The 26,766-nt window shown below is 39.3% G+C and overlaps 1 protein-coding gene across 11 annotated transcripts in view; it reads right to left on the reverse strand.

The window, feature by feature from the left end:
- L3MBTL4 (L3MBTL histone methyl-lysine binding protein 4) overlaps positions 1-26,766 on the reverse strand; it is a 449,236-nt gene that overhangs the window by 69,586 nt on the left and 352,884 nt on the right. The window contains exon 16 of one of the 11 annotated variants that reach the window (XM_050767473.1): positions 633-8,721. The exons of the other annotated variants lie outside the window; for them this stretch is intronic. Within the exon in view, the coding sequence (XP_050623430.1) occupies positions 8,603-8,721 (119 nt within the window). The 3' untranslated portion in view covers positions 633-8,602. Of the gene's footprint in view, positions 1-632; positions 8,722-26,766 lie in introns of those variants that run through there. 11 annotated transcript variants of the gene reach the window in all.

The raw sequence follows: 26,766 nt of genomic DNA on the forward strand, positions 1-26,766 counted from the left end.
CTATATTTTTAAATAGTCCTTAAAACTCAAATGGGAAAGCAAAAAATCTACAGAAAGTGAGCCAGCTTTTCTTTCCTTTTGATAGAATGAAGAACATTCCAGTGGGAAAATGTAGAAATACGTGGCTAATTTCCTGTGGACTAATTTAGCTTTCTATGAAATGAAGAAGTAAATAAGTCAGGATCAAATAATTCAACATGCTACAAGCATTTATTAAGTACCCCTTCTTGATAAGGACCATGCCGGACACTGCGGGAAATACTTAAAAAGAAGGGGAGAGGGTTGTAAACTATTCAAGTTGCCTGGAAGAGGTATTTAAAGTACCTGTAACTGAAAACCACATTCATATACTGTGATAATAAACTCTGTGCCTGTGTAGGGCTGTACCTTTCACACCTCGCCTGTCCTCAGCCCCGCGGGGAAGAGCACAATTAGCCTGTATGTTCCCAGTGGGATCTGAAGTTTAAAACTTAGGTAATTTGCCCAAGTTCGTGCAGTGTTTCAGTGGTAGATTTATTGTCTGAACCCAATGCACTTCAACTGCCACAAAATGTGCAAATACACAGCTATTATGCTTTTTCCAAGTTTGTTAGTCTCCTTTCAAAAATCTACCTGTGTGACTTGTTTGATCATTTTTCCCACACTGGAAGAAGTCTCACCAAGATTAAAAATAAAGGTACCCGGCTAAGTTTTGTATTTTTTAGTAGGCACCGGGTTTCACCATGTTGGCCAGGCTGGTCTTGAACTCCTGACCTCAGGTGATCCACCCGCCTCAGCCTCCCAAAGTGCTGGGGTTACAGGCGTGAGCCACCACACCTGGCCTTATTACTTCTTTGACAGCATTCTTTTGCAATGTTCACAATTACCCTCACTTACGCATTTTGAAGTCTGGATGGTCATCGATTGGAATTTCTTAAAATGAGAGCATATCCATGCATGTTTTATATGGAGTTGATAATCACAACACAGTTGGTAGTTTCCTGGTTTTCCCTGTCTTACTGTCATCTCAAAAACAGTGACTAAGGAGCCCATCTTTTGCAGCCATCTTTGTACTACAATACAAATACAGCATTTATATTTACATAAATAGCTTTTCAGGGCAGAGAATACAGCAAGATGAATCTGTCATTTTTATTTCCTAATACATTCCAGGATATTGTTTTGCTAAATCATAGTCACTAAAGCCTACAAAATACGCAAACTGCCTGCTTTCCCCCCTCAAGGTACACTATTTGAAAGAAAGCATTACATAAATAGTGCCTCTGCTAATGAATTACTGCTGGTCATACTTATTTATCTAAACTAAGAAATGAAACCAAATAGTGTAATTTACATTTTTTTCTCCAACTCTAGCTTAAAGTAAAAAGATAGGGATAAATTCAGCTGCAGAATGCTGCTTACAATGCTTCTTACAATGCTGCTTTTTTTTTCTAATTACTCAAATCAATGGGTATTAAAAAAGACCCTCATATTTCAGTTTGGTTTTTGGTTTAACACAACAGGGTGGTTAATTGAAACCACTGCACATTCTGGTATGTAGTTTATGATTGTGAAAAGGTCACATACTTGAAAATAAAGTTTGCTACGCCTCCTGCATTTAGCTAAATAATCATAGAGGGTGTTTAAAAATAATGTATAGCCCTCTCTTCCAAGCGGCCTCTTTTCTTTTCCCTGTTTACTCATGACTTCCTATCAGCACCTCCTCTCAGCACCTCAGGGAAATCATACCCATAGGATCTCTCCAAATTCCTTAGTAAAGTTACAAGTTTGCAGACAGCATGAGAAAACAAGGGTCCTGGTTCTGGTGAAAACAAAACAAGACAGAATCCTGGAAAAACGACCTTCCAGAACCGAACACTATCCACTCGATAGCTGCAGCATTGATCGCCCAGGTAAATTTGGCAAACAGATCTACTTTAAAGACACTCTTTTTGGTTAAGAAGAGTCACCTCTGCCTCTCCTTCGAGAGGTCTCTAAATTCAGACAGGGCATCCACTGGCCTCAAACCCCACAGACCTCACCGCATTGAATGAAAACCAAGCTTCATCTCATCTTTTCAAAACAAATCATAAACTTTAGACTTGCCTACGCCTTTTCATGCTCCAGTGTCTGATTAATGCATTTGTGTGTGGATATACTTCAGTTTTTCTCCATTTCTAAAAACATTCACTCCGTTTAACTCTTCCAGACCTTTACTATGTGTAGTTTTGTATTGCTGATTAGTTTCAAGACTGCTCCTCTATATTCTAAAACAGTGATTCCCAATCTTTTTGACACCAGTGACCAGATTCGTGGAAGACATTTTTTCCACAGACAGGGGCTTGGGCGAGGGGTGGTTTTGGGATAAAACTGTTGCACCTCAAGTCATCAGGCATTAGTTAGAGTCCCATATGGAGTGTGCAACCTAGATCCCTCCCATGTGCAGTTCAGAATAGGGTTCGCGCTCCTATGAGAATCTAATGCCACCGCTGATCTGACAGGAGGGGAGGCTCAGGCAGTAATGCTCACCAGCCTGCTGCTTACCTCCTGCTGTGCAGCCTGGTTCCTAAACGGCCTTGGGCCAGTACCCGTCCATGGCCTGAAGGTTGGGGACCCCTATTCTAAAATGTTAGTGAATATTTTACTTCTATCCATCTGATGGCTGCTAGGGTAAAAAATGTTGGTCATACATTATCACTTAAACTATGTCCGCTGCAGATGAACAAGAACTAAGTAAATCGGCAGATTCATCACAATATGACTGACTTCTCGCATGCGTCTTTTCCTCCCATTGACTCTTTCTGCTATGAACATTCTTCTAGCCTTAGAAATGTAAAAATAGGACATCATAACACAGTATGGTTAGAACAAAAGACAAATTCTGATGTGCTAGATTAGAAGAAAGGAAAAGGCTTGGTAAATAGAATTAAAAAAAAATTTAGGTGGGTGCCCTTTTGACCATTATTTCATGTGGGGATATTTTCCTTAGTTAAAATATTTTACAATATCATCACTGTGTTTTATAATGCCAATGTCTTATCTCCAGGAGGTCAACTTTTATTTATATTATACAACATTTCCAATTTGCAATGATTTTAGCAAGAGGTAAGAGTTAATCTTTACCAACTTCCTGAGAAAGTGGTAGACAATAAGCTGTAGGAGATAATCTGATGAACTTACGGTGAGCTAAAGACAGCAGCTGATTAAAAACCTATGACTGTGGGTTTTAATCCCGGCCACTCCCTCAATCTGCCAAAGAGCTAAGGAAGAAGTCATGAACACCTACTCAGTTTCAACATCTAAAATGCCACGTAAGGATCAGAATAACCACAGTGAGTAATACTATCAACACCATGACCTGTTTAGTGAGGACTTATAATAGTGAGCGAGAGTATGATTAGAAGCATAAGGGGTTGAATATTGAATATTAATTAACATTTACTTTAATATTGAATGTTTAATAACAGTCACATTCGTAAGTTGAAAATATCTAAGTAGAGAGGTTAAATGGTTTGCCAGAGGTCACATATCAAATTGGTTTCTAAGTTAAGATGAAATCTATAATTTATTGCATTAATTTTCCTCATGTTATGTTAAATTTAACAACAATAAAACCTAGATTACTAATATTTTTGCAACTAGGAATCTTAATTAACTTGCATGTCCACTCACCAGTAAAACAGCTAGTGTTTTGTTTTTTACTTTAAGTTCTGGGATACATGTGCAGAATGTGCAGGTTTGTTACATAGGCATACATGTGCCACAGTGGTTTGCTGCACCTATCAACTCATTATCTAGGTTTTAAGCCCCATATGCATTAGGTATTTGTCCTAATGCTCTCCCTCCCTTGACCCCATCCCCCCAACAGGTGCCACTGTATGATGTTTCCCTCCCTGTGTCCATCTGTTCTGATTGTTCAACTCCCACTTATGAATGAGAACACGTGGTGTTTGGTTTTCTGTTCCTGTGTTAGTTTTCTAAGAATAATGGCTTCCCACTTCATCCATGGTCCCTGCAAAGGACATGAACTCATTCATTTTTATGGCTGCATAATATTCCATGGTTTATATGTGACACATTTTCTTTATCCAGTCTATCATTGATGGGCATTTGGGTTGGTTCTAAGTCTTTGCTATTGTGAACAGTGCTGCAATAAACATAAGTGTGCATGTGTCTTTATGGCAGCATGATTTATAATTCTTTGGGTGTATACCCAGTAACGGGATTGCTGGGTCAAATGGTATTTCTGGTTCTTGATCCTTGAGGAATTGCCACACTGTCTTCCACAATGGTTGAACTAATTCATACTCCCACCAACAGTGTAAAAGCATTCCTATTTCTCCACAGCCTCTCCAGCATCTGTTGTTTCCTGACTTTTTAATGATCACCATTCTAACTGGCGTGAGATGGTATCTCACTGTGGTTTTGATTTGCATTTCTGTGATGATGAGCTTTTTTCATTTGTTTGTTGTCCACAGAAATGTCTTCTTTTGAGAAATGTCTGTTCATATATTTGCCCACTTTTTGGTGAGGTTGTTGGCTTTTTTCTCATAAATTTAAGTTTTTTGTAAATTCTGGCTATTAGACCTTTGTCAGATGGGTAGTTTACAAAAATTTTCTCCCACTCTGTATGTTGCCTGTTCACTCTGATGATAATTTCTTTCATTGTGCAGAAGCTCTTTTGTTTGACTAGATCCCATTTGTCAATTTTGGCTTTTGTTGCAATTCTGCTGGTGTTTTAGTCATGAAGTCTTTGCCCATGTCTATGTCCTGAATGGTATTGCCTAGGTTTTCTTCTAGGGTTTTTATGGTTTTGGGTTTTACATTTAAGTCTTAATTAATCCATCTTGAGTTAATTTTTGTATAACGTGTAAGGAAGAGGTCCAGTTTCTGTTTTCTGCATATGGCTAGCCAGTTTCCCAGCACCATTTATTAAATAGGGAATCTTTTCCCCATTGCTCGTTTTGTCAGGTTTGTTGAAGATCAAATCATTGTAGATGTGTGATGTTATTTCTGAGGTCTCCGTTCTGTTCCAACGGTCCTTACATCTGTTTTGGTCACAGTACCACGCTATTTTGGTTACTGTAGCCTTGTAGTATAGTTTGAAGTCAGGTAGTGTGATGCTTCCAGCTTTTTTCTTTTTGCTTAGGATTGTCTTGGCTATATGGGCTCTTTTCTGGTTCTATATGAAATGTAAAATAGTTTTGTCTAATTCTGTGAAGAAAGTCAATGGTACCTTAATGGGAACAGCATTGAATCCATAAATTACTTTGGGCAGTTTGGCCATTTTCACGATATTGATTCTTCCTATCCATGAGCATGGAATGTTTTTCCATTTGTTTGTGTCCTCTCTTATTTCCTTGAGCAGTGGTTTGTAGTTCTCCTTGAAGAGGTACTTCACATCCCTTGTAAGTTGTATTCCTAGGTATTTTATTCTCTTTGTAGCAATTGTGAATGGGAGTTCACAGCTACTGTTTATACTAATGAGACTTAAGAGCATTGCGATACTGGAGTCCCCAGTGCATTAAATTATAGAAGAAAGAAAAGAATTAATTTGGTTCCCCACAAGATTACAAGTTTTCAGATAATGAGACTATAGTAAAATAGACTCAATATTAAAATAATACTCTATATCTTTTAAAGTGGATAATTTTAAACTGCTGTGACTTATTTTGCTTTCTCTGAATGTTAAACAGAATTTGTAAAGAATCCTAAAAAGTGAACATTTAAATCACTGAAACCATGACTACTTCTCACCCACTGTTCTTCAGTACTAAACAAATATGAGAATTGAATTACTGTAATTTCTATCAGCAAACAAAAGAACAACCAACAAGACTAAAATAAAGGCAAAAGTGGAATGAAGTGAAGGCAGTACAGGATTCTTGTTGGTCACACAGGAGACAAATCACCGGTAATCGCAGAGGAGCCTGACCCTGTCTGCCAGGGAGGATGCTCAAATATACTGTTCTAAAGTAATTAAGATATTTCAGTTAGGGGAAAATTGGAATAAAACAACTTTCAATAAGTAAGATGACAATTATTTGTAGGTGACATGTTTATTTACCTAGAAACCCAAAATAATTACATGAAAAATTACAAATAAAGAAGAGATTACAGTGGCAGGATTAAAAGTAATACACAGAAATATACAACCTTTCCATACAAACAGTCTTAGGTGGAGGACATCGAGGAAGAAATACTTCCATTTACTGTAGCAACAACAATGATAAAGTGCTTAGGAATAAAGCTCGTAAGAAGGGTGCAAGTTCTACATAAAGGAAAACTTCAAATGCAATTACAGGACAGGAAATATTTGAGCTATGCTCAAGCTCATAAAGGGTAAAATTAAAAGTTAAATCATAAATTTATTGCAATCTCAAAATTAACCAACTGGAATGGAAAAAAGTTGTACCAGAAAAACTGATATTAAAGCTCATTTGGAAAACTAAACAAGTAAGGGTAGCCGAGGAAATGCCAAAAAGGATTAGAATAGGATACATTCACGTACAGAATCTGTCCTGTCGATTCTCACAAGCATCAGAGATGAGTATAGAAGAAACTTTCTTATTTTCCAGTCAAGCTGACACCTATAGAAGACACTTTTAAGCCTCCTTTACATAGCAACATTGAAAACCACCCAGATGGCCATGGACAGGGACTGGTCACTTATAGTGTACAGCTCCATGTGGTAAGAACTGCTGGTCAGATTTTATTGCTAAAGGACATGAGGAAACTGTTTAACAATGTATGTGGTATGCCATCACTTGTGTAAATACACATACACACATATGTACTTACATAAACAGAACATATTTTTAGAAAGACACACAAGTATACAGTGATTATTCCAAGGAAGGAAACTGAAGGCTGAGGATCAGATTCAGGGAGGGAGCTTATATTTACTGTATACCCCTTTATACCTTTTGAATTTTGCACCAAGTGCACAAATCAATAATATGCTTTTTAGCCTTTTCAAAATTCTGGGTGATAGAACAAATAGTTAGCAAAAATCCTAGTCTGGGAGAATCAGACTGTGAAATGAAAGAAGCAGGAACTCATATGTATACACATCTTCTGACTTTATCATTAGGTATTAATTTGCATTGCTTTACTAAACAAGTGAAGTAATAGGTTTATTTTAATGAAGAGACTTTTTTTTTTTTTTTTTTTGGAGATGGAATCTCACTCTGTTGCCCAGGCTGGTGGAGTATAGTGGCACGATCTTGGCTTACTGCAACCTCTGCTTCCCAGGTTCAAGCGATTCTCTCACCTCAGCTTCCTGAGTAGTTGGGATTACAGGCACCCGCCACCACGCCCGGCTAATTTTTGTATTTTTAGTAGAGACAGGGTTTCATCATGTTGGCCAGGCTGGTCTCGAACTCCCAACCTCAGGTGATCCACCCACCTCAGTCTCTCCTAAAGTGCTGGGATTACAGGCGTGAGCCACCGCGCCCAGCCAATGAAGAGGCTCTTAGAGGGAGGAAGGTAACGCCATTTACTTTTTTGTATAGGGGACCAACCTTCTCAGACTAACTTGATTTAAAAAAAAAAAAATAAATCAGTTAGTACCATTGGAAGTGCATTGCACAGAGGATGTGGAAAAGGAAGAAAAAAAATGATCATTTTGATTCCAACGTTTCAGAGAAGCCTGTAAACTAAGATTTTATCTGAGCAGGTCAAATGCTTTTGCATCTACCCTCCCCCTGCTACTTCAAATTTTGTCAAATAAAAAAATGTTTTCAATTTTTTCTTTGTATTTAGTTTAACACTATCTCCATTTCTCTCTACTCCCTATTTCATTAATTTTCTAAGATTCTTCTGGTTTGAAGTTTCATTGCATTAAAAACTTCTTACGATAATGAAATAAAATATATTAAAACAGGCACACGAACATGAAACATACTGAAACTGCACTATGGGACATAAACAATCAGACAGTCAAATTATACCCAGAGATTTTTCCCTTTATAAATACAATAAGCTTATTGCTACGAAATACTCAATGCACGAACAAACTAATTAATTCTACAATTTCATCTTTCCCTTTACCAAGCTGGTCCCTGTTTCCATTTTACAGTCTGGCTAGACTGCTCCATAAAATACTTAATACATCCAATTATTAATTATAGGAGGCTGGGGCTTGTGATCATTGAGAAAAGCCACATGTGATCCAAGTTCTAAACCCAGCTCTTGTCCTGATTTCTGCTCCTCTCCCTCCTCCCCCGTGGGAGTAGAATGATCATTGAGCATTATTTTAGTTTCTGTTTCACAAGGGATTTTGCGAGCTGATGTATCTTCTGCTAACAAGCACAGCAGAATGGTGAACAGTGTTCTTGTGTTCCTGGGCATTTGGGTTATAGGTTTTCCGGTTGCAGAGAAGATAAATGCCTTCTTTCACCTTATTGCAGATAGGGAGAAACTATACATGAGGTGCTACTTCTCCATGGCCATCTAACGTCTGAACATTTATAAGTTGCTAGGTGGGACCATTCTTTGCCTCTTGAGAAATTCAGGGACCATCAGCATCTCATTTTTTAAAGTATTTACTTAGTTCACACATCTGTGTGTCAGTGATTTAGGCTCAAGTGGGCCGGTCAGCTCTGATTTCAGCAGGGCCCATTCACACGTTTGTTGGACAGTTGTTGGCTGAGCAGAGTAGACATGGCCTTGGCTGGGATGACCGGGGCAGCTGACTCGGCTTCACGGGTCTCATCCTCCAGCAGGTCAACTCCAGCACGGCTTCATGGGGGATGGCAAAGGAACAAGAGAGGAAGGGCAAATGGAAAGTGCTATCTCACACCTCTGTGTGCCTATCTGCAGACATCTGGTGGCCACAGGCAAATCAGATTCATGTTTTGTTTTGTTTTTTAATTTCATAGATCTAGCAGACACAAGTATAGTTTTGTTACACAGATACATTGCATAATGATGAAGACTGGGCTTTTAGAGTAACGGTCACCTGCATTGTGTGGATTGTGCCCATTAAAAGGAATTTCTCCGCCCCCTACACCTTATTTTCTTTTTCTTTTTAGATGGAGTCTTGCTCTGTTGCCCAGGCTGGAGTGCAACGGTGCGATCTCAGCTCATTGTAATCTCCGCCTCTTGGGTTCAAGCAATTCCCCTGCCTCAGCTTCCCAAGTAGCTGGGACCATAGGCGCCCGCCACCATGCCCGGCTAATTTTTTGTATTTTTAGTAGAGATGGGGTTTCACTGCATTGGCCAGGATGGTCTTGATCTCCTGACCTCATGATCTGCCCGCCTCAGCCTCCCAAAGTGCTGGGATTACAGGCGTAAGCCACCGTTCCTGGCCTTAAATTTTTTTAAAAAAGAACTAACATGTTATGTGCAAAAAAGCTTTGTGATGTGCTGTTTTATATCACTGAATGGAATCTGTGTTTTCATGAAATATGTTCCAAACACACACACATACGCACACACAATCTGCATCAAAATAATACAGGTGGGGGTATAGATGGGGCAGAACTGACCACGGGTTGTGATTGTGGGGGCTGGTAATCAGCACATGAGGTCCTTTGCACTGTTCTATTGACTTGTTTTTTTATCCTTTTTTTTTTTTGTGGTAAAATACACACAATATTTACCATCTTAACTATTTTAAGTGTATAGTCCAGTGGTATTAAATACATCCATAATGTTATGCAACCATCCCTGCCATCCATCTCTAGAACTCTTCAACATGTTAAACTCAAACTCTGACCCAGTAAACAACTCTCCATTATCCCCTCCTCCCAGCCCTGGCAAGCCCCACTCTACTTTCTGTCTCTGTGATTTTGACTATTATAAGTACCTCATATGAGTAGAATCATAGAGCATTTATCTTTTTGTCACTGGTTTATTTCATCTCACAGTTCATCCATTTTGTAACATATATGCAAATTGTCTTCCTTTGCTAGGCTGAATAATATTCCGTTGTATGTATACGCCTCATTTTGACTTAATTTGTGGCCTAACATATGTTTTGTCTGGAGAATGTTTCTTGTGCATTTAAGAAGACTGTATGCTACTGTTGGGTAGTGTCCTCTATGTGTCTGTTAGATAGCTGCCTCATTGTGTATGTCCTCTATTTCCTTATGTATGTGTGATTGTTCTATCCATTATTATCATATAACTGTCTACTTCTTCCTTCCATTCTTTCAGTTTTTGTTTCATATATTTTGATGGTCTGTTATTAGGTGCACAGATGTTTATAATTGCTATCTCCTTTTGTGGTATTAAATGTTTTATTAATATATAATGTCTTTGCCTATTGTAACATTTTATGATCTATTTTCTTCTGATATTAGCATAGCTACCTCTGGTCTCTTTTGGTAACTATTTGCCTGAAATATCTTTTCCATCTTTTTATTTTTAGTCTCTTATGTCTTTGGATCTAAAGTGAGTCTTTTGAAGACAGCATATAGTTTGATCTTTTTTTTTGTTTTATTAAACCTATTCTGCCAACCTCTGTCTTTTGATTGGAGTGTTTAATCTGTTTATATCTAAAATAATTAGTGATAGAGACTTATGTCATCTTGCTATTAGTTTTTCATGTGCCTTATAGTTTTGTTTTCCTACTTCCTATATTACTCTCATTAATGTTTAGTTGATTTTTTGTAATGAAATGTTACAAAAAATCCTTTTCTACTTCCTTCTGTGTATATTCTATAGCTGTTTTCTTTGTGGTTGCCATGGGATTACTAAAGTTACAGCATTTTAACTTAAATTTATACCAGCTTAAGTTCGATGGCACACAAAAACTCTGCTCCCACTCCTTTTGGTTGTGGATGTCCCAAAATTATATCTTTATACACTGTATGCCCCAAACCATAAACTAATAATTATTTTAAATGCGTAGTCTGTTAAATTGTGAAAAAATATGGAGTTACAAACCATTGTTATACTAAGACTAGCTATTATAGTTGTCTAAGGTATTTACCTTTATTGAGATCTTTATTTCTTCACATGGCTTTGAATGACTCTCTAGTGTCTTTTCATTTCAATGTGCAGGACTTCTTTGAGCATTTCTTGCAGGGCAGATCCGGTGGTTATGAACTCCCTCAGTTTTGTTTACAAGGGAATGTCTTAATTTCTCCCTCGCTTTTAAAGGATGGTATTTCTGGATGAAGAATTCTTGGTTGACAGTATTTCTGGTTTTTTTTTAGCACTGAATATTGGCCCATTATCTCTGGCCGCCAAGGTTTCTGACAAGAAATTTGAAGATAAGCTTAAGGATCCCTTGTATGTGATGTGCTGCCTCTTTCTTGCTGCTTTCAACATTCTCTGTCTTTTGAAAGTATGATTATGATGTGTTTCAATTTGATTTCTGAGTTTATCTTAGAGATCATTGAACTTCTTGGATGTTTATATTCATGTCTTTTACTAATTTTGGAAATTTCCAGAAATTATTTCTCTACACCTCTTTCTCTATTTCATCCTCTGAAATTCTCACAATGCATAAGCTGAATCCTTGATGGTGTCCTACAGGCCCCTTCGAATCTGTTTGCTTTTCTTCAATCTTTTTCTTTCTCTTCCTCAGACTCAATAATTTATATTATCCTATCTTCAAGTTTGCTGATTCTGTTTTTTTTTCCTGCTCAAATCTCCCTTTGAATCCCTCTAGTAAAATTTTCACTTCAGCTATTGTGCTTTTCAGCTTCAAAATTTCTTTTTGGTTTCTTTTTAGGTTTTTTATTTCTCTATTGATATTTCTACTTTGTTAATACATTGTTCTCTTGAGTTTCTCTACATCTTCCTTTACTTTGAACATCTTTAAGACAGTTGCTTTAAAGTCTTTGGTAGAAATCTCATTAGGTTCTTTTTCAGGCACATTTTCTTATTGACTTATTTTTATTCCTTTGAATGAGTCAAACTTTCCTGTTTCTTGTAAGCTTTGTGATTGATTACTTATCGAAAACTGAGCATTTAAATCTAATTATGTGGTGACTCTGGAAATCAGATTCTTTCCCCAGAGTTTGCCAATTTTTTATATTTAAAAGTGGTGTTGTTTGATTGTTGTGGGCCGTCTCTGTGCCAAGGATTAGCCTGAGGTATAAACGTAAGGTCTCCTTAGGTCTTTCCTGGGCCTGCACCTTTCCTGGGGTATACATAGTCATTTTCTAACTTCTCCATAGATATGGTTGCTTTTGGATGTTTTAGTCTTTAATGTCTGGTCCCAAAAGAGGAAAAGAGAAAAATCAGGGGAAAGGGGTCAAAAATAAAAGTGCACTGGCTTTTTATATTCCCTGAGTCACTTCAGCTGGAGAGGTGGGGCTTGCAACAATGCGGGAGATGCGACAACAATGCTCACTACCTCTTCGCACTTTTGTGATCGGAAGCAGCAATCAGCAGTCAGAGCACAGATCCCTGATGTTTGGAGGACGAAACACTTTTTGCCCACTCTTGCCCCCACAAGTAGTGTGTAAGGTGCTCCAGGAACGCGTGCATACCTGCCTGCCACAGGGGTGGGAGTGTGAAATGGGTAACTACTACTGTGCTAAGATAAGAGGTGGAATGACTGAAAGTAACTGCAGTTTACCATGTTAACCACTATTTATTGTCCAAGCAAGCCTTTCTCTGGAAGTTACAAGGCTTTGATAGATTCTAAGACTACAGAGTCCCAAAACAATTGCATCAAACAGATTCTGCCAGTGCAGTTATTGTCTACAAAGGGAGAAGGAGTCCTAGTAATTCCTACTCCAGTATCTTCCAGAATTTTCTTCCAAGAAGCATCTCATTCTTGCAACGGAGAAATTCATTAAAAAAGGCCACCATGCTCTACATGGAAATTTGTGCAGGGCACTTCCCTTGGAAGTATAATGCAAGACTAAAAATTTGATTTCCGTAAATCTCAGGTTAAATTAGCTTGACATCCACTAACAGGTGAAGTATTTTGCTTGCAGTATGCAGACAGACAACTGGTAGAACACAAATCTGTAACTATAGCCAACACAACTGCAACCAACTGTAACCTCTGTTAACACAGGATTAAAGGATCATGGTTTAGAAAATTTTACTCTGTTCTTCTGCATAATGACATTTGAAATCATATGGGGAGGCTTAATAATAAATATTTAGATATATTAAAGTGCTGGTTGCTCTCAACAGGCAAATAAAAGGAGGAGTAGGCTCCTCATGAGTAGTTGGCACTGGGAAGAAAGAAGTAGATAGGATAACTTGGAGAGAGAATAAGGGGGTGAAATAACTCTTGCACCCACAGACAGGAGAATACATACTTTGGAACAGGTGAAGATAAGTGGATAAGGAAGGAGTGGGAAGTATCTGTGTAATGTTCTAGTTCAACGACAGAGAGAGAAGGGCAGGGATACTGATTGAATATTTACGTCACAATGAGACTTAACCAATATTGATGCAGATAAAATAACTTACCTAGACATATTTTTAACAGTGATACCAGAAAAAATTATAGAGGATACTAGAAATCAATTTCTGGATCATTTTTTGACTGTTAACCTGACTTGGTGATCCTAGTAAAAGATAGCAACATTGATGGGGGAGAGTGGCACTTCTGTTAAGAAGTACAGTGCAGCAATGTGAGGAGGCATCTAACAGAAAGAAATCAACAACAACAACAAAAATGCCTATACTCCACTGAACTTCAAATAGTATTAAAGACAACTTTTGACAGTCTTTGCCTCATAAATAATTCGCAATTTTGTCACCCATTTTTGCATGTTATCATTAATTAGGTATTGTGGATTGAATGTCTGTGTTCCCCCAAAATTCATATGGTAAAATCTTAACCCCCTATGGTTTTTGGACATGGGGATTTGGGAAGGAAATTAGGGTTATATGGGGTCATAAGGGTGGGTCCCTCATGATGGGATTAGTGCCCTTATAAGAAAAGACACCAGAGAGCACCTACTCTCTCTCTTTCTCTCTTCCCCAACCTCCCTGCCGCCCTCTTCCCCAACCCTCCCTCCCCCAGCCCCGTGCACATACAAAGAAGAGGTCACAGGAGCACACAGACAGATGGTAGTAGTTTACAAGCCAAGAGAAGAGGCCCCAGAATCAGATCTACCCTGCCCAAACTATGATCTTGAAATTCTAGCCTCCATAACTGTGAAAAGTAAATTTCTGTTGTTAAAGCCACCCAGACTGTCTTGGCAGCCTGAGCTGACTAATACAATTGGTATGTAAGATTGCCTGTGATTAAAACACTGAAGGAAAAATAAGAAAATTTTCTCTTGCTTTTAAAAAGAAAATATTCGGCTCCACCCACATTTTAATGCTAGGGTCGGTTCTTTATCTTCCCACATATTCTCTAAGGACTATTCATCCCGCTCCCTTTCTGAATGTTTGTGCTAAAAGAAAGCCTTCACTTTTTGAGTTTTTCCCAATTTAAGCCAATGCAAATGAAAGGGTAAGGAAAGAGTACCCTAGATCCTTTCTTTTGGATATTTCTCTTATTTGGAGTTTTGCAGATTCTCTTAGCTGACTGATATTTTAAAAATTAAGCATGCCGGTGAATTTATTAATACATTATGCACACACATACACACATACCCTCTTCCTTCCTGTTTCCTGGGCCCTAAGCCTCTCATAGTGACACTTGACAAGTGTGGTTATCTCAAAGCCACTTCATGCTGGGTAAGCTTCCGTCTTTCTAGAAAAGGGCCAAGTGTCTTTGAGACTAAATTCCAGTCCATGGCTAACCAATGAGTTGGTACCAATATCTAGAACTAGAATTAACAGTTGATTATGATACTGCTGATTGAAATACTAAAATAAATAAAATTATCTGAAAAATTAGATAATCAAACAAAACTTACAATAATAAAAATAACACAATGTTCATTAGCTTAAGTAATATGATTATCGAGAATGTCATGATAGCAGGAAAAGTATGTATTTTCAAAAAATCATTTTCAAATATTAAATTTTTTTCATTCTCTTCCTTATCAACTTATAAGAGTAACACATGTACAGTAGGAAACGTGAGAAATTTCAAAAGGCCAGAAGAATACAGAGAGAAATTAAAAATACTTGGAATCTTACTTCTCAGAAACATACCTTGCAAAGTATTTGGAATTATAGTTCATTTTTTTTTCCTGTGCGAATAAACAAATAAACTTTTAAAAATTCAACACAAGAGATCACATTAAAGATTTTCTCTAAACCTGTGGTCTTTCCACCAGAGGCAATTTTGTCCCTTTCATCCTGGAGATATTCAGAAATATCCAGAAACACTTTTGGTTGTCACATCTTGGGGTGAGAGGGCTGCCTCTGGCATCTAGTGAGTAGAAGCCAGGGATGCTGCTATATATCCTGTTCCAATAACAGAATTGTCTGGCCCAAAATGTCTACAGTATTGGGATAGAGATATCCTGCACCAATCCATTACAGAACCAAAAACTTCACTAACTACTGTCTACTCCATACTGCAAACATTATTGAGTGCCTGCCGTGGGTCTGTATATACAAAGATAAATATAATTCAGTCCCATCTCTGTTGAGTGTGGGTGATGGACAAGTACATAAACCTAAATAAGTAAACTTTTTACTCACATCTCTTTTGAGACAAGGAGTCCTTTGAGTGTCTTAAGTCACTCAGTGCCTAAAACTTCCATTTCAGGGTTTACGAAAAGAACCTACATTAGTCCTAGTCTGAACAAGAGAGACACCTGAAGATGGCAAGCCCCTAAACCATCCTATTCTTGGATCCACTCGACTCTCATCCTGCCACTCCCACGGCTGGCCTTCTGCTCTCCACTCTCAGTTGTAGGGTCACAGGGGAGGAGATTAAGTCAACATAATAATATATTTACGAATCACACAATTTCTGTAAAATTTGAGTTGTTTTTTGCCTTGATTCCTAGAATTTAAAAAAGTAAAACAATAACAACAGCAAAACTTGTGATTTGTTTAGAAAATGTGTCACAATGAAGAAATAGCAGTGGCTGACACTTCTGATAGATTCCCAATCAGGAGTCATGGGTTGCGCTGTTTTACCTCTAACACCTTATTCAATCCTCCCAACCTGAAAAGATGGCATGGCTGGCCCCAAATCTCAGCAAGGGCACCAAGGTCTGGAGATGGGGGCAGACTGCTCAGTACATGCAGTCTATCAGTGGTGGAACCAGGAGATTCCTGCCATCGGGCCTGCAGCTGTGGAGCCAGCTGTTTCTGGATCTACCTCACTGCCCAGGTGAGCACGCTGCAGAGTGACTTTCAGGCCATGCCCACCACACCTGCCATCTCCTCTTCACCAACTCGCTTTCAACAGGTGAGCACCTGTCGGGGTCTTCAATGGATTGCCCCCCCCCAATTTCTCCAACCTATTAATCTTATTAATCTTCTTTCTTCATTGTCCTTTTCTTCAGCTTAAGCTGAAATTGACTTTTTTTTTTTTTTTTTTTTTTTTGGTCTTGGAAATGCTCCACATCCCCTTATTTCTCTGTCTTTTCTTTGTGATCATTTGGCAAATATGGCAGTTGGGAAGAGCCTCACTACCTGCTCTTCCTGGGCATGCACAGGCAGTCACAAAGGCAGAACATGCCCACCAATAGTTCCTGCTCACCCAGCTCAGAGAGGTCCAGCACTCACAGCCACCCTACACTCTTGCTTTGGTTTACCTGATTTTCCATGCACCCTGTGGACTGTTTCATTCTTTTATTTTTTTTAGATGGGGTCTCACCCTGTTGCCTAGGCTGGAGTTCAATGGCACAACTGTGGCTCACTGCAGCCTCAACCTCCCAGACTCTAGTGATCTTCCCATCTCAACCTCCTGAGTAGCTGGGACTACAAGTGTGTGCCACCATGCCTGGCTAATTTTGTTTTGTATGGATGGGGGTCTCACTATGTTGCCCAGGCTGGTCTCGAACTCTTGGCTTCCAGTGATCTTCCTGCCTTGGCCTCCCAGAGTGGTGGGATTATGGGCATGAACTACTGCCCAGCTATCTGTGAACCATTTCAAACTTCCACTTCCTTCAATATTCGCACACAGGTTTCCCCAATTGCCATACCTCCCCCAAGCCCTCCCCACAGAGGATGTGGCCTCATGCTTTACAGAGAAAATGGAACCACCAGAGTGAGATACCCCACTAATTCAAAGTTTACAGAAGCCATTCCTCCTCCCACCCAAGGTTAATCCCATCTCTTGAGCTGTCTCAGAAACCTTATGACCTCAGTGGCCCTTCTGTCTTGGGTAAGTTCAACCTCTCCTCACCAGTTTCTTTCCCATTGACATTGGAGCACTTTTAAGTGCCCTCACTTACAAAACACACACACACACACACACACACACCAAGCACATAAATCCACACCTGCCTCCAGTCCTCACCCTCTCTCCCCTGAGCTTCTCAGTCACTTCCATACCTCCCACCTACCCCACCGTCACTCAATCTGATCCATGACTCCACTACAGCTTTCACTAGTGTCCCCAAAGACCTCAATGTTATTCAATCCAACACGATGTGTTTTCAGTCCCACGTGAACCCTCAGCATTGTCCAGTACTGAGAACTTTTTCCTCTACCTTTTTCTCTGGGTACTTGGGAAACAGTGGCCTTTGCCTCTCCTCCTGCCTTTCCAGTCAAACTCTTCCCCCTTTGGCCAAGCCTTTGAGTGTTGGCCTCTCAGGTCTTGGGTCTAGGCCTCTCTGGAACACCCTTTTGCTAGGCAATCACATCCAGATGCTAGAGTTCAAATGCCACCTCTGTGCACACTATCTGCAAATGTTAATCTCCAGCTCAAACCTCACTTTGGAGGTTCTGACCCGTATCCTTGCTACTTGAAATTTCCTCTTGGCTTTCTCAAAGGCCTCTCAAAACGGTACATATTAAGACGTAACTCAATACTCTCATCCCTTCTCCTGCTATCTCCAAATCCCAAACCTAATCCTTTGCAAGCTTCCTTATCTTGTTGAAAAGCACCCCTATCTATTCAGTTGTCCAAGTCATCCTTAACACTTCCTGTCTCACACTCCCAATATCCAAGTCCTGTTGATGCTTACCTCTGAAATACATATTGAATGTATCCTCTTCATCTTTTCTATACCACTGCACAAGTCTGAGCATCATTACTTCCATCCTAGGACACTTCAGTGGGTTTCTAGCTGATTAATGTGTATCTGTTCTGCCCACTCCCTGATCATTTACTCTCCCTGCTTTAAACCTGTGGATGCCTCACCACTGTATTCAGAACAAAGGCCAGACTCCTATCTTGGTTCAACTTGAGACTTGCTTTCCTCACAGCCACCCAGTCTCTCCCCACATCCAGTGTTCCAGGCCTGGGATTCTACTGTTCACCTTGACAGGCCATGCATGCTGCTCTCTGTGCTAGGCATTTTCTTCCCTTCCCAGGCCTCATCACCATCTGCTCATCCCTTATATCTTAGATCAGATATCACTTCCTCCAGCAATTTCATCTCAATTCCTCAATTATATGAAATACCTTTGGAATAAATAGGCTCTTAAGAGCCTCCTATGCAATCTTCATTATAGCACTGCCACAGGTGCAGGTTGATGTCTTTCAATACAGTCATTCGATTAATCTATCTGCCCCACTAGAATGTAAGATTCAGTCAAATCAGGTTCGATACCTGGTTTGGGTAAGCAATGTACCCCAATGCCTAACACAGTACTTACTAAGTAGTAGACTGTCTATAAATGTTTATTAAATAAATGAATGAATGAGATCCAATACTTGTGCTCTTAACCACAATGCAAATAGAGATCTATGTTTTTGAGTTAAATTATAGGAAAATGACTTTTTAAATCTCACTTCTAATGACTAGGATTTTCCAAAGCTTTACCACTAAAAAATCATTCACTTCTGTATTTCTTTCCTTTGACCTCACTACAGTTTGGTTGACTGTCTGAAATTCAGTGTTGAACACAGGGTACTTGCTCCATAAAATGTATGTTGAAAGGCTGAGCAAAAGCCTCGAGTAAAAGGATCCTTTAGTAGATTCATTATTTTATAAGGTACATCCATTGAATCAAAGTTTAAACATGAATGTCTTCTCAAGAACATTAGTAAGGGATAACTATTTTTGTTTTTAGGTGACCTTGGGAGTAGGCAAGATTCTGAATTGTGTTTGGAATATAAATGCTCAGATGACTGCTTTAAGAATAATCTGTATAAAAATGTGCTAAAAGAACATTAATGTTGATATACAGCACTAGTTCTCTGAAGCAAAGTGAAAACATGTTGATGATTCATTACCCTCCGATGATAATACACATCTTTCATTTGAGTCTGTGTTCATGCCATGGTCACAAATGGATGTGGTGGGGAACTGCCCTATATATCTCTTTTTTTTGTCTCAAACTGGCATGTAAGAAGGTGTTTCTCAAGTAGAGTTAACGAACATTGGAGACTCCAGCCTCTGCTGCCAAACAGGACACTAGCCAACATGCTGGCTTCCATGGTGAATGAGAAGTACAGGTGTTGGTGCCCGTAGCCAGCCATGAGCTGTGTGGGCCTATGAAGGTTATCTACACTCTCTGTACTACAGTTTCTCCATGGTTAAAAGAAAAGAAAAAGAAAGGGGAAAATAGGGAGGGGACAAGGAAGAAAAAGAGGAAGAGGAGGAGGGGAAGAAAAAAATATAACTCATCTTGGAGAGCTGTGGGAATAAGCACCATGAAGCCTAGCACAGAAGAGGTCTGCCCTGCCTTCACCATGTCTTCTTTCCATCCTTAAGTGGTTTATTAGAAGAGTAACTTTTGTACCTAAAGACCATGGACTTTTGCTTCCAAATAACCAAACTATTTTTTCCAGTTCAACTCTCCACAATCTATTTCCCTGTGCATTTACTTCACATCTCCCCAGAAGACTTACTAAGGGTCTTAATAAGCCCTCAGGCCACCTGCTGGTGGACAATAGTTCTAGCTGACAATCACCACTATAGCTTATAAGCCTTGCATCCTTCTTTTCCTTCCTTTCTCCATTTTTCTGATTAGTGCTTGGAAAAGAAGAGAGCAAAAACAATAGTGGCTTTGCAGCTTGTATTATTAAAGTACAGTTTCAGAAAAGTAACTTTGCACCAGATCATATACAAAGGGAACCCTATCAGGCTAACAGCAGACCATTCAGCAGAAACCTTATTAGCCAAGAGGGATTGGGCACCTACTTTCAGCACTCTTAAGTAAAAGATATTTCAACAAAGAATTTCATATCTCACCAAACTAAGCTTCAAAGGCAAAGAAGAAATAATTTTTTTTCCATATAAGCAACTGCTAGGGAATTTGTTACCTCTAGACCAGCCTTACAAAAGATCTTTAAGGAAGGTGTGTTAGTCTGTTTTCATGCGGCTGATAAGGACATACCTGAGACTGGGCAATTTACAAAAGAAAGAAGCTTATTGGACTTACAGTTCCACATGGCTGGGGAGGCCTCATAATCATGGTGGAAGGCAAGGAGGAGCAAGTCACCTCTTACATGGTTAGCAGCAGGCAAAGACAGTTTGTGCAGGGAAGCTCCCATTTTTAAAACCATCAGATCTCGTGAAACTCACTTACCATCATGAGAACAGCATGGGAAAGACCTGCCCCCATGACTCAATCACCTCCCACTGGGTCCCTCCCACAACATGTGGGAATTCAAGATGAGATTTGGGTAGGGACACAGCCAAACTACATCAGAAGCCTCCACATGGAAATTAAAGAACAACATCTTCTACCACAAAAACACACTTATGTACATAGCCCATAGACCCTAAAAAGCAACCACACAATAGGAACTACAAAGCAACCGGCTAACAACTTCACAACAGTATCAAAATCTCATATATCAATATTAACCCTGAATGCAAACAATCTAAAACTCTCCACTTAAAAGGCATGGAGTTGCAAATTGGATAAAGAAACACAATAATTCCATCTGCTGTCTTCTAGAGGCCCATCTGACACATAATGACACCCACAGAATCAAAGTAAAGGCGTGGAGAAAGATCTATCATGCAAGCAGAAAACAAAAATAATATAAGAATAGCAGAGGTTGCTATTCCCATATTAGATAAAACAGACTTTAAACCAACAACAGTTAAAAACAAAAAAGTGGATGGCACAGTAGGGTATTACATAATGATAAAGAGTTCAACTCAACAAGAAGACTTAGCTATCCTAAACACATATGCTCCGAACACTGGGGCACCCAGATTCATAAAACAACTACTTCTAGACCTACAGAAAGACTTACACCATCCCACAGTAATACTGGAAGACTTTAACATGCCACTGACAGCGTTAGACAGATCATCAAGGCAGAAAACTAACAAATAAATTCTGGACTTGAATTTCACACTTGACCAAGTAGACCTAATAGGCATCTACAGAATATTCCACTAATCGAAACAGAATATGCATTATTCTCATTTGCCCACGGAACACATTCCAAGATAAACTACATGACTGGCCATAAAGCAAGTCTCAATAAATTAAAAAAATATAGTAATCACACCAAACGTACTCGCAGACCACAGGGGAATTAAAATAGAAATCAATACCAAGATCTCCCCAAACCACACATTACATGGAAATTAGAAAACTTGCTCCTGAATGACTTTTAGGTAAATAACAAAACTAAGGCAGAAGTAAAAAAAAGTCTTTGAAATAAATGAAAACAGAGACACAACATACCCAAACCGCTGGGATGCAGCACAAGCACTGTGAAGAGAAAAGTTTATGACACTAAACACCTACCTCAAAAAGTTAACAAGATCTCAAACTAACAATCTAACATCACATCTAGAGGAACTAGAAAAACAAGAATAAACTGACCCCAAAACTAGCAGAAGAAAAGAATTGACTAAAACCAGAGCAGAACTGAACAAAATTTAGATCCAAACATACATACAAAGAATCAACAAAACCAAAAGTTAGTTATTTGAACAAACAAGATTGATAGACAGCTAAATTAACAAAGAAACAGAAAATCCAAATAAACACAATCAGAAATGACATAGATGACACTACAACCAATCCCATAGACATGCAAAAAAATCCTCAGAGACTATTATGAACATCTCCATGCACACAATCTAGAAAATCTAGAGGAAACTGACACATTCCTGGAAACACACAACCTCCCCAGATTGAATCAGGAAGAAATTGAAACCTTGAACAGACCAATATCTAGTCCCAAAATTGAACTGGAAATAAAAATCTTACCAACCAAAAAAAGCCCTGGAGCAGAAGGATTCACAGCCAAATTCTACCAGATGTACAAAGAAGAGCTAGTACCAATCCTACAGAAGCAATTCCAAAAAACTGAGGAGGAGGGACTGACTCCTCCCTAACTGATTCTACACAGCCAGCATCACCCTGATACCAAAATCTGGCAAAGACACAATGAAAAAAAAGGTTTCAGGCCAATATCCCTGATAAATATAGACACAAAAATCCTCAGTAAAATACTAGCAAACTGAATCCAGCAATATATCAAAAAGTTAATTCACCAGGATCAAGTAGGCTTCATTTCTGGGATGCAAGGTTGGTTCAACAAATGCAAATCAATAAATGTGATTCACAGCATAAACAGAATTAAAACAAAAATCATGTGATCACCTCAATAAACGCAGAAAAAGTCTTTGATAAAATCCAACATCCTTTCATGTTAAAAACCTTCAACAGACTAGTCATCAAAGGAAAATACCTCAAAATAATAAAAGCCATCTGTGACAAACCCACGGCCAACATCTGAATGGGCGAAAGCTGGAAGCTGGAAGCTGGAAGCATTCCCTTTGAGAACTGGAACAAGACAAAGATGCCCACTCTCACCGCTCCTACTTAACATAGTACTGGAAGTCCTAGCCAGAGCAATCAGGCAAGAGAAAGAAATAAAAGGCATTCAAATAGGAAAACAAGAGGTCAAATGATCTCTCTTTGCTGACAAACTGATTCTACACCTAGAAAACCCTAAAGACTCTACCAAAGGCCTCCCAGAATGGGTAAACAACTTCAATAAAATTTCAGGATACAAAAACCAATGTACAAAAATCAGTACTATTTGTACACATCAATAATATTCAAGCTGAGAGTCAAATCATTTCCAATAGCTACAATAAAAATAAAATACCTAAGAGTACCTAGGAGGTGAAAGATCTCTACAAAGAACTACAAAACACTGCTGAAGGACATCATACATGACATAAACAAATGGAAAAACACTCCATGTTCATGGATTGGAAAAATTAGTATCATTAACACGGCCATACTGCCCCAGACAATTTACAGATTCATTGCTATCCCTATCAGACTACTGATGTCATTTTTCACAGAATTAAAAATATCATTCTGAAATGTATTTGGAACCAAAAAGAGCCCAAATAGTCAGAGCACTCTTAAGCAAAAAGAACAAAGCTGGAGGCATCACACTATCCAACTTCAAACTATACTATAAGGCAACAGTAATCAAAATAGCATTGGCTGGGCATGGTGGCTCACATCTGTCATCCTAGCACTTTGGGAGGCCAAGGCAGGTGGATTACTTAAGGTCAGGAGTTCAAGACCAGTCTGGCCAACATGATGTAACCCCTTCTCTACTAAAAATTAGCCGGTGCAGTGGTGGGCACCTGTAATTCCAGCTACTAGGGATGCTGAGGTGGGAGAACTGCTTGAACCCATGAGGTGGAGGTTGCAGTGAGCCAAGATCACGCCACTGTGCTCCAGCCGGGGCAACACAGTAAGACTCCATCTCAAAAAAATAAATAAATAAAAATAAAATTAAAAAATATAAAATGATAAGAAAAACCCCAAACAGCATGGTACTGGTACAAAAACAGACACACAGAACAATGGAACAGAATAAAGAACCCAAACATAAAGCTGTACAACTCCAGCCACGTGATCTTCAACAAAGTCAACAGAAACAAGCAATGAGGAAAAGACTTTATTCAATAAAGCTGGGATAGCTGACTAGCCATATGCAGAATGAAACTAGACCACTACATTTCACCATATGCAAAAATTAACTCAAGATGGATTAAAGATTTAAAAGTAAAATGTCAGCATCGTGGTTCACACATGTAATTCCAGCACTTAGGGAGGCAGAGGTTGGGGGGATAGCTTGAGCCCAGGAGTTTGGGACTTGCCTGGGCAATGTAGTAAGACCCGGTTCTCCAAACAAAAGAAAAAAAAAAAGACAAAATAGAAAAGAATCCTAGAAGAAGACCTAGGAAACACCATTTTCTGAATTTTGGCCTTGAATTTGACTAAAAAGCAATTGCAACATAAACAAAATCTGACAAATGGGACCTAATTAAACTAAGGAGCTTCTGCACAGCAAAAGAAATTATCAATAGAGTAAACAGACAACCTACAGAATGGGAGAAAATATTCTCATACTGTGCATCCAACAAGGGTTTAATGTCCAGAATCTATAAGGAACTTAAACAAACCAACAAGCAAAAACCAAACAACCCTGTTAAAAAGTAGGCAAAATGCATGAACAGACATTCCTCAATAGAAAACATACAAGTGCCCATCAACAGGGGATTGGATAAAGAATATCTGGCACATATATGCCATGGAATACTATGCAGCCATAAAAAATGACATCATATCTTTTGCAGCAACATGGATGCAGCTGGAGGCCACTATCTTACGTGAATTAACACCAGAACAGAAAATCAAATACCGTATGACTTGGTTATAAGTGGGAGCTAAATATCACGTACTCATGGGCATAAAGGTGGCAACAATAGACACGGGAAACTAATACAGGGAGGAGAGAGGAAAGGGGGCAAAGGTTGAAAAACTAACTGTTGGGTGTTATGCTCACTACTTGGGTGATGGGATTATTTACACCCCAAACCTCAGCATCATGTAATATATCCATATAACAAACCTGTACATGTAACCCTTGAATTGAAAATAAAGGTTGAAATTATTTCGGAAAAGGAAAGTAACTGCACACAAAGCTCAATTTGCAATTGCATAGAGCACACCTATGCAATTCTCTCATGTTCTTTATTTGTTACACAAAACACAAAATTTTAACTGATCAGGATGTGAGCTAGCAAAATGCTATCGTAAAACATAGGTGAGAGTTCAGGAAGGTAGTAAATACAGGATGTTGAGTATTATAAGTAAGAAATTACCCACAACACTCATGCTACTCAATTTGGCATAAGAGACTAAACTTTTTAAAAAAATTATAAAGTGACATAGTGACAATGTGACACGGGAGGGCACTGGGTCAAAAGATGGTTACAAAGTTAATTATCTGTATCCCTTTCCTCTGGATAAAGAACTTGCATAATCTGACTTCTCACCAAATCCTGTTCTCCCCTCATACTTTCCCACACTATGTCAGGGAAACGCTTTAGGACCATATGAAATCCTGGCTGATTTAGCTTTAGCCTTTTCCTTTAAATAGAAACTGGAAAAACTAGTTACATTCACCATTCTGCAAAGCAATTAACCTTGTAGACTTTATAATGATAAAAATATTAATAAATTCACTGTGTAATTTTTATAATTTAAGAGCAAAGTTCCATAGTCTTTATAAATGGTTATACCCTCTATTATTAGAGGGTGCACAATAATTTCTAAAGTATATAACTTAGTGCAACTCAACAAAATCAATGTCTAATATTTTGCAAAATGCAAATATAATCTGACGCCAGTGTGCTCCACTGCGTTCTCATATTTGCTACTTGAATAAAACGCAGTAGCTACACGGGCTGCTGCTGTGAAGTGTGTGACTTCTGGGTTTTAATGGAATTTTTTTCTTCTTCTCTTACGGAAATAACATGGGTCTGAAATGAGTTCTGGAGAGAGGCAGACAAAGCAAACGGGGGGATTTTTTTTTTGCTCCCAGCTCATAATGGGAAAAATAGAGTAAGAAGCAAATTTTGTTGTAGAATGTGTATCGATCTGCTCTTAATGTGCTACATATTGAAGAATTCTGGACATGCAATATCAGCACAGTTTGTGATCCTGTTTTTCTCTGGCCTCAGGTCTCTGGGGAAGCAGATGTGAGATGTGCTAGTGGCAGCTGCCGCCAGGTCAGTGCCAGGCTGCAACGGCCTGCGATGTTGATGCATGGACACCTTCTCAGCCTGAGAGAGGCACATCCCGCAGAACTCCTTTTGCTAGTATTCCACACTGTGTCTTCAGTGTGTGCTAGTCAACAGAACACAGAGTCCAAGCTAATTTGGGGTTGCCAGTCCAGAAGGATCCTGACTAAAGTTCTGCCGACTATGGAGCAATGAGATGCCGCTGAGATCATGACAGTCTGCATGAATGTCTTCATTCAAGAATAAGGCAGCAGACCGGGCACGGTGGCTCACGCCTGTAATCCCAGAACTTTCGGAGGCTATGGTGGACGGACCACCCGAGATCAGGAGTTCGAGACCAGCCTGGCCAACATGGTGAAACCCCGTCTCCACTAAAAATACAAAAACTAGTTGGACATGATGGCACATGCCTGTAATCCCAGCTACTCGGGATGCTGAGGCAGGAGAATCGCCTGAACTTGGGAGGCGGAGCTTGCAGTGAGCTGAGATCGTGCCATTGTACTCCAGCCTGGGCGTCGCAGCAAGATTCTGTCACAGAAAAAAAAAAAAAAAAAAAAAAAAGAATAGGGCAGCAAGCTTGATTTGCTTTCCTTGGTAGGACAGATTCAGTGGATGAATTCGGCCCTTTCTTCAAAATGTCAGCAGTGGATTGGACGTGTTCTGTGACTGTGGTGGAGACAAGGACTGCGGCCCTATGTGGAGCCACCACCTTCCTGTATTTGCTGGGCTGTCTGAGGAGGTGGTGCCTGTGCTAAGGGAAGGTTTCCTCCTGGGAGTGGTCCTGGCATCATAAGGGCCTATT

The sequence above is a fragment of the Macaca thibetana genome, chromosome 18 (assembly GCF_024542745.1).
Source record: "Macaca thibetana thibetana isolate TM-01 chromosome 18, ASM2454274v1, whole genome shotgun sequence".
NCBI classification, from domain to species: Eukaryota; Metazoa; Chordata; class Mammalia; order Primates; family Cercopithecidae; genus Macaca; species Macaca thibetana.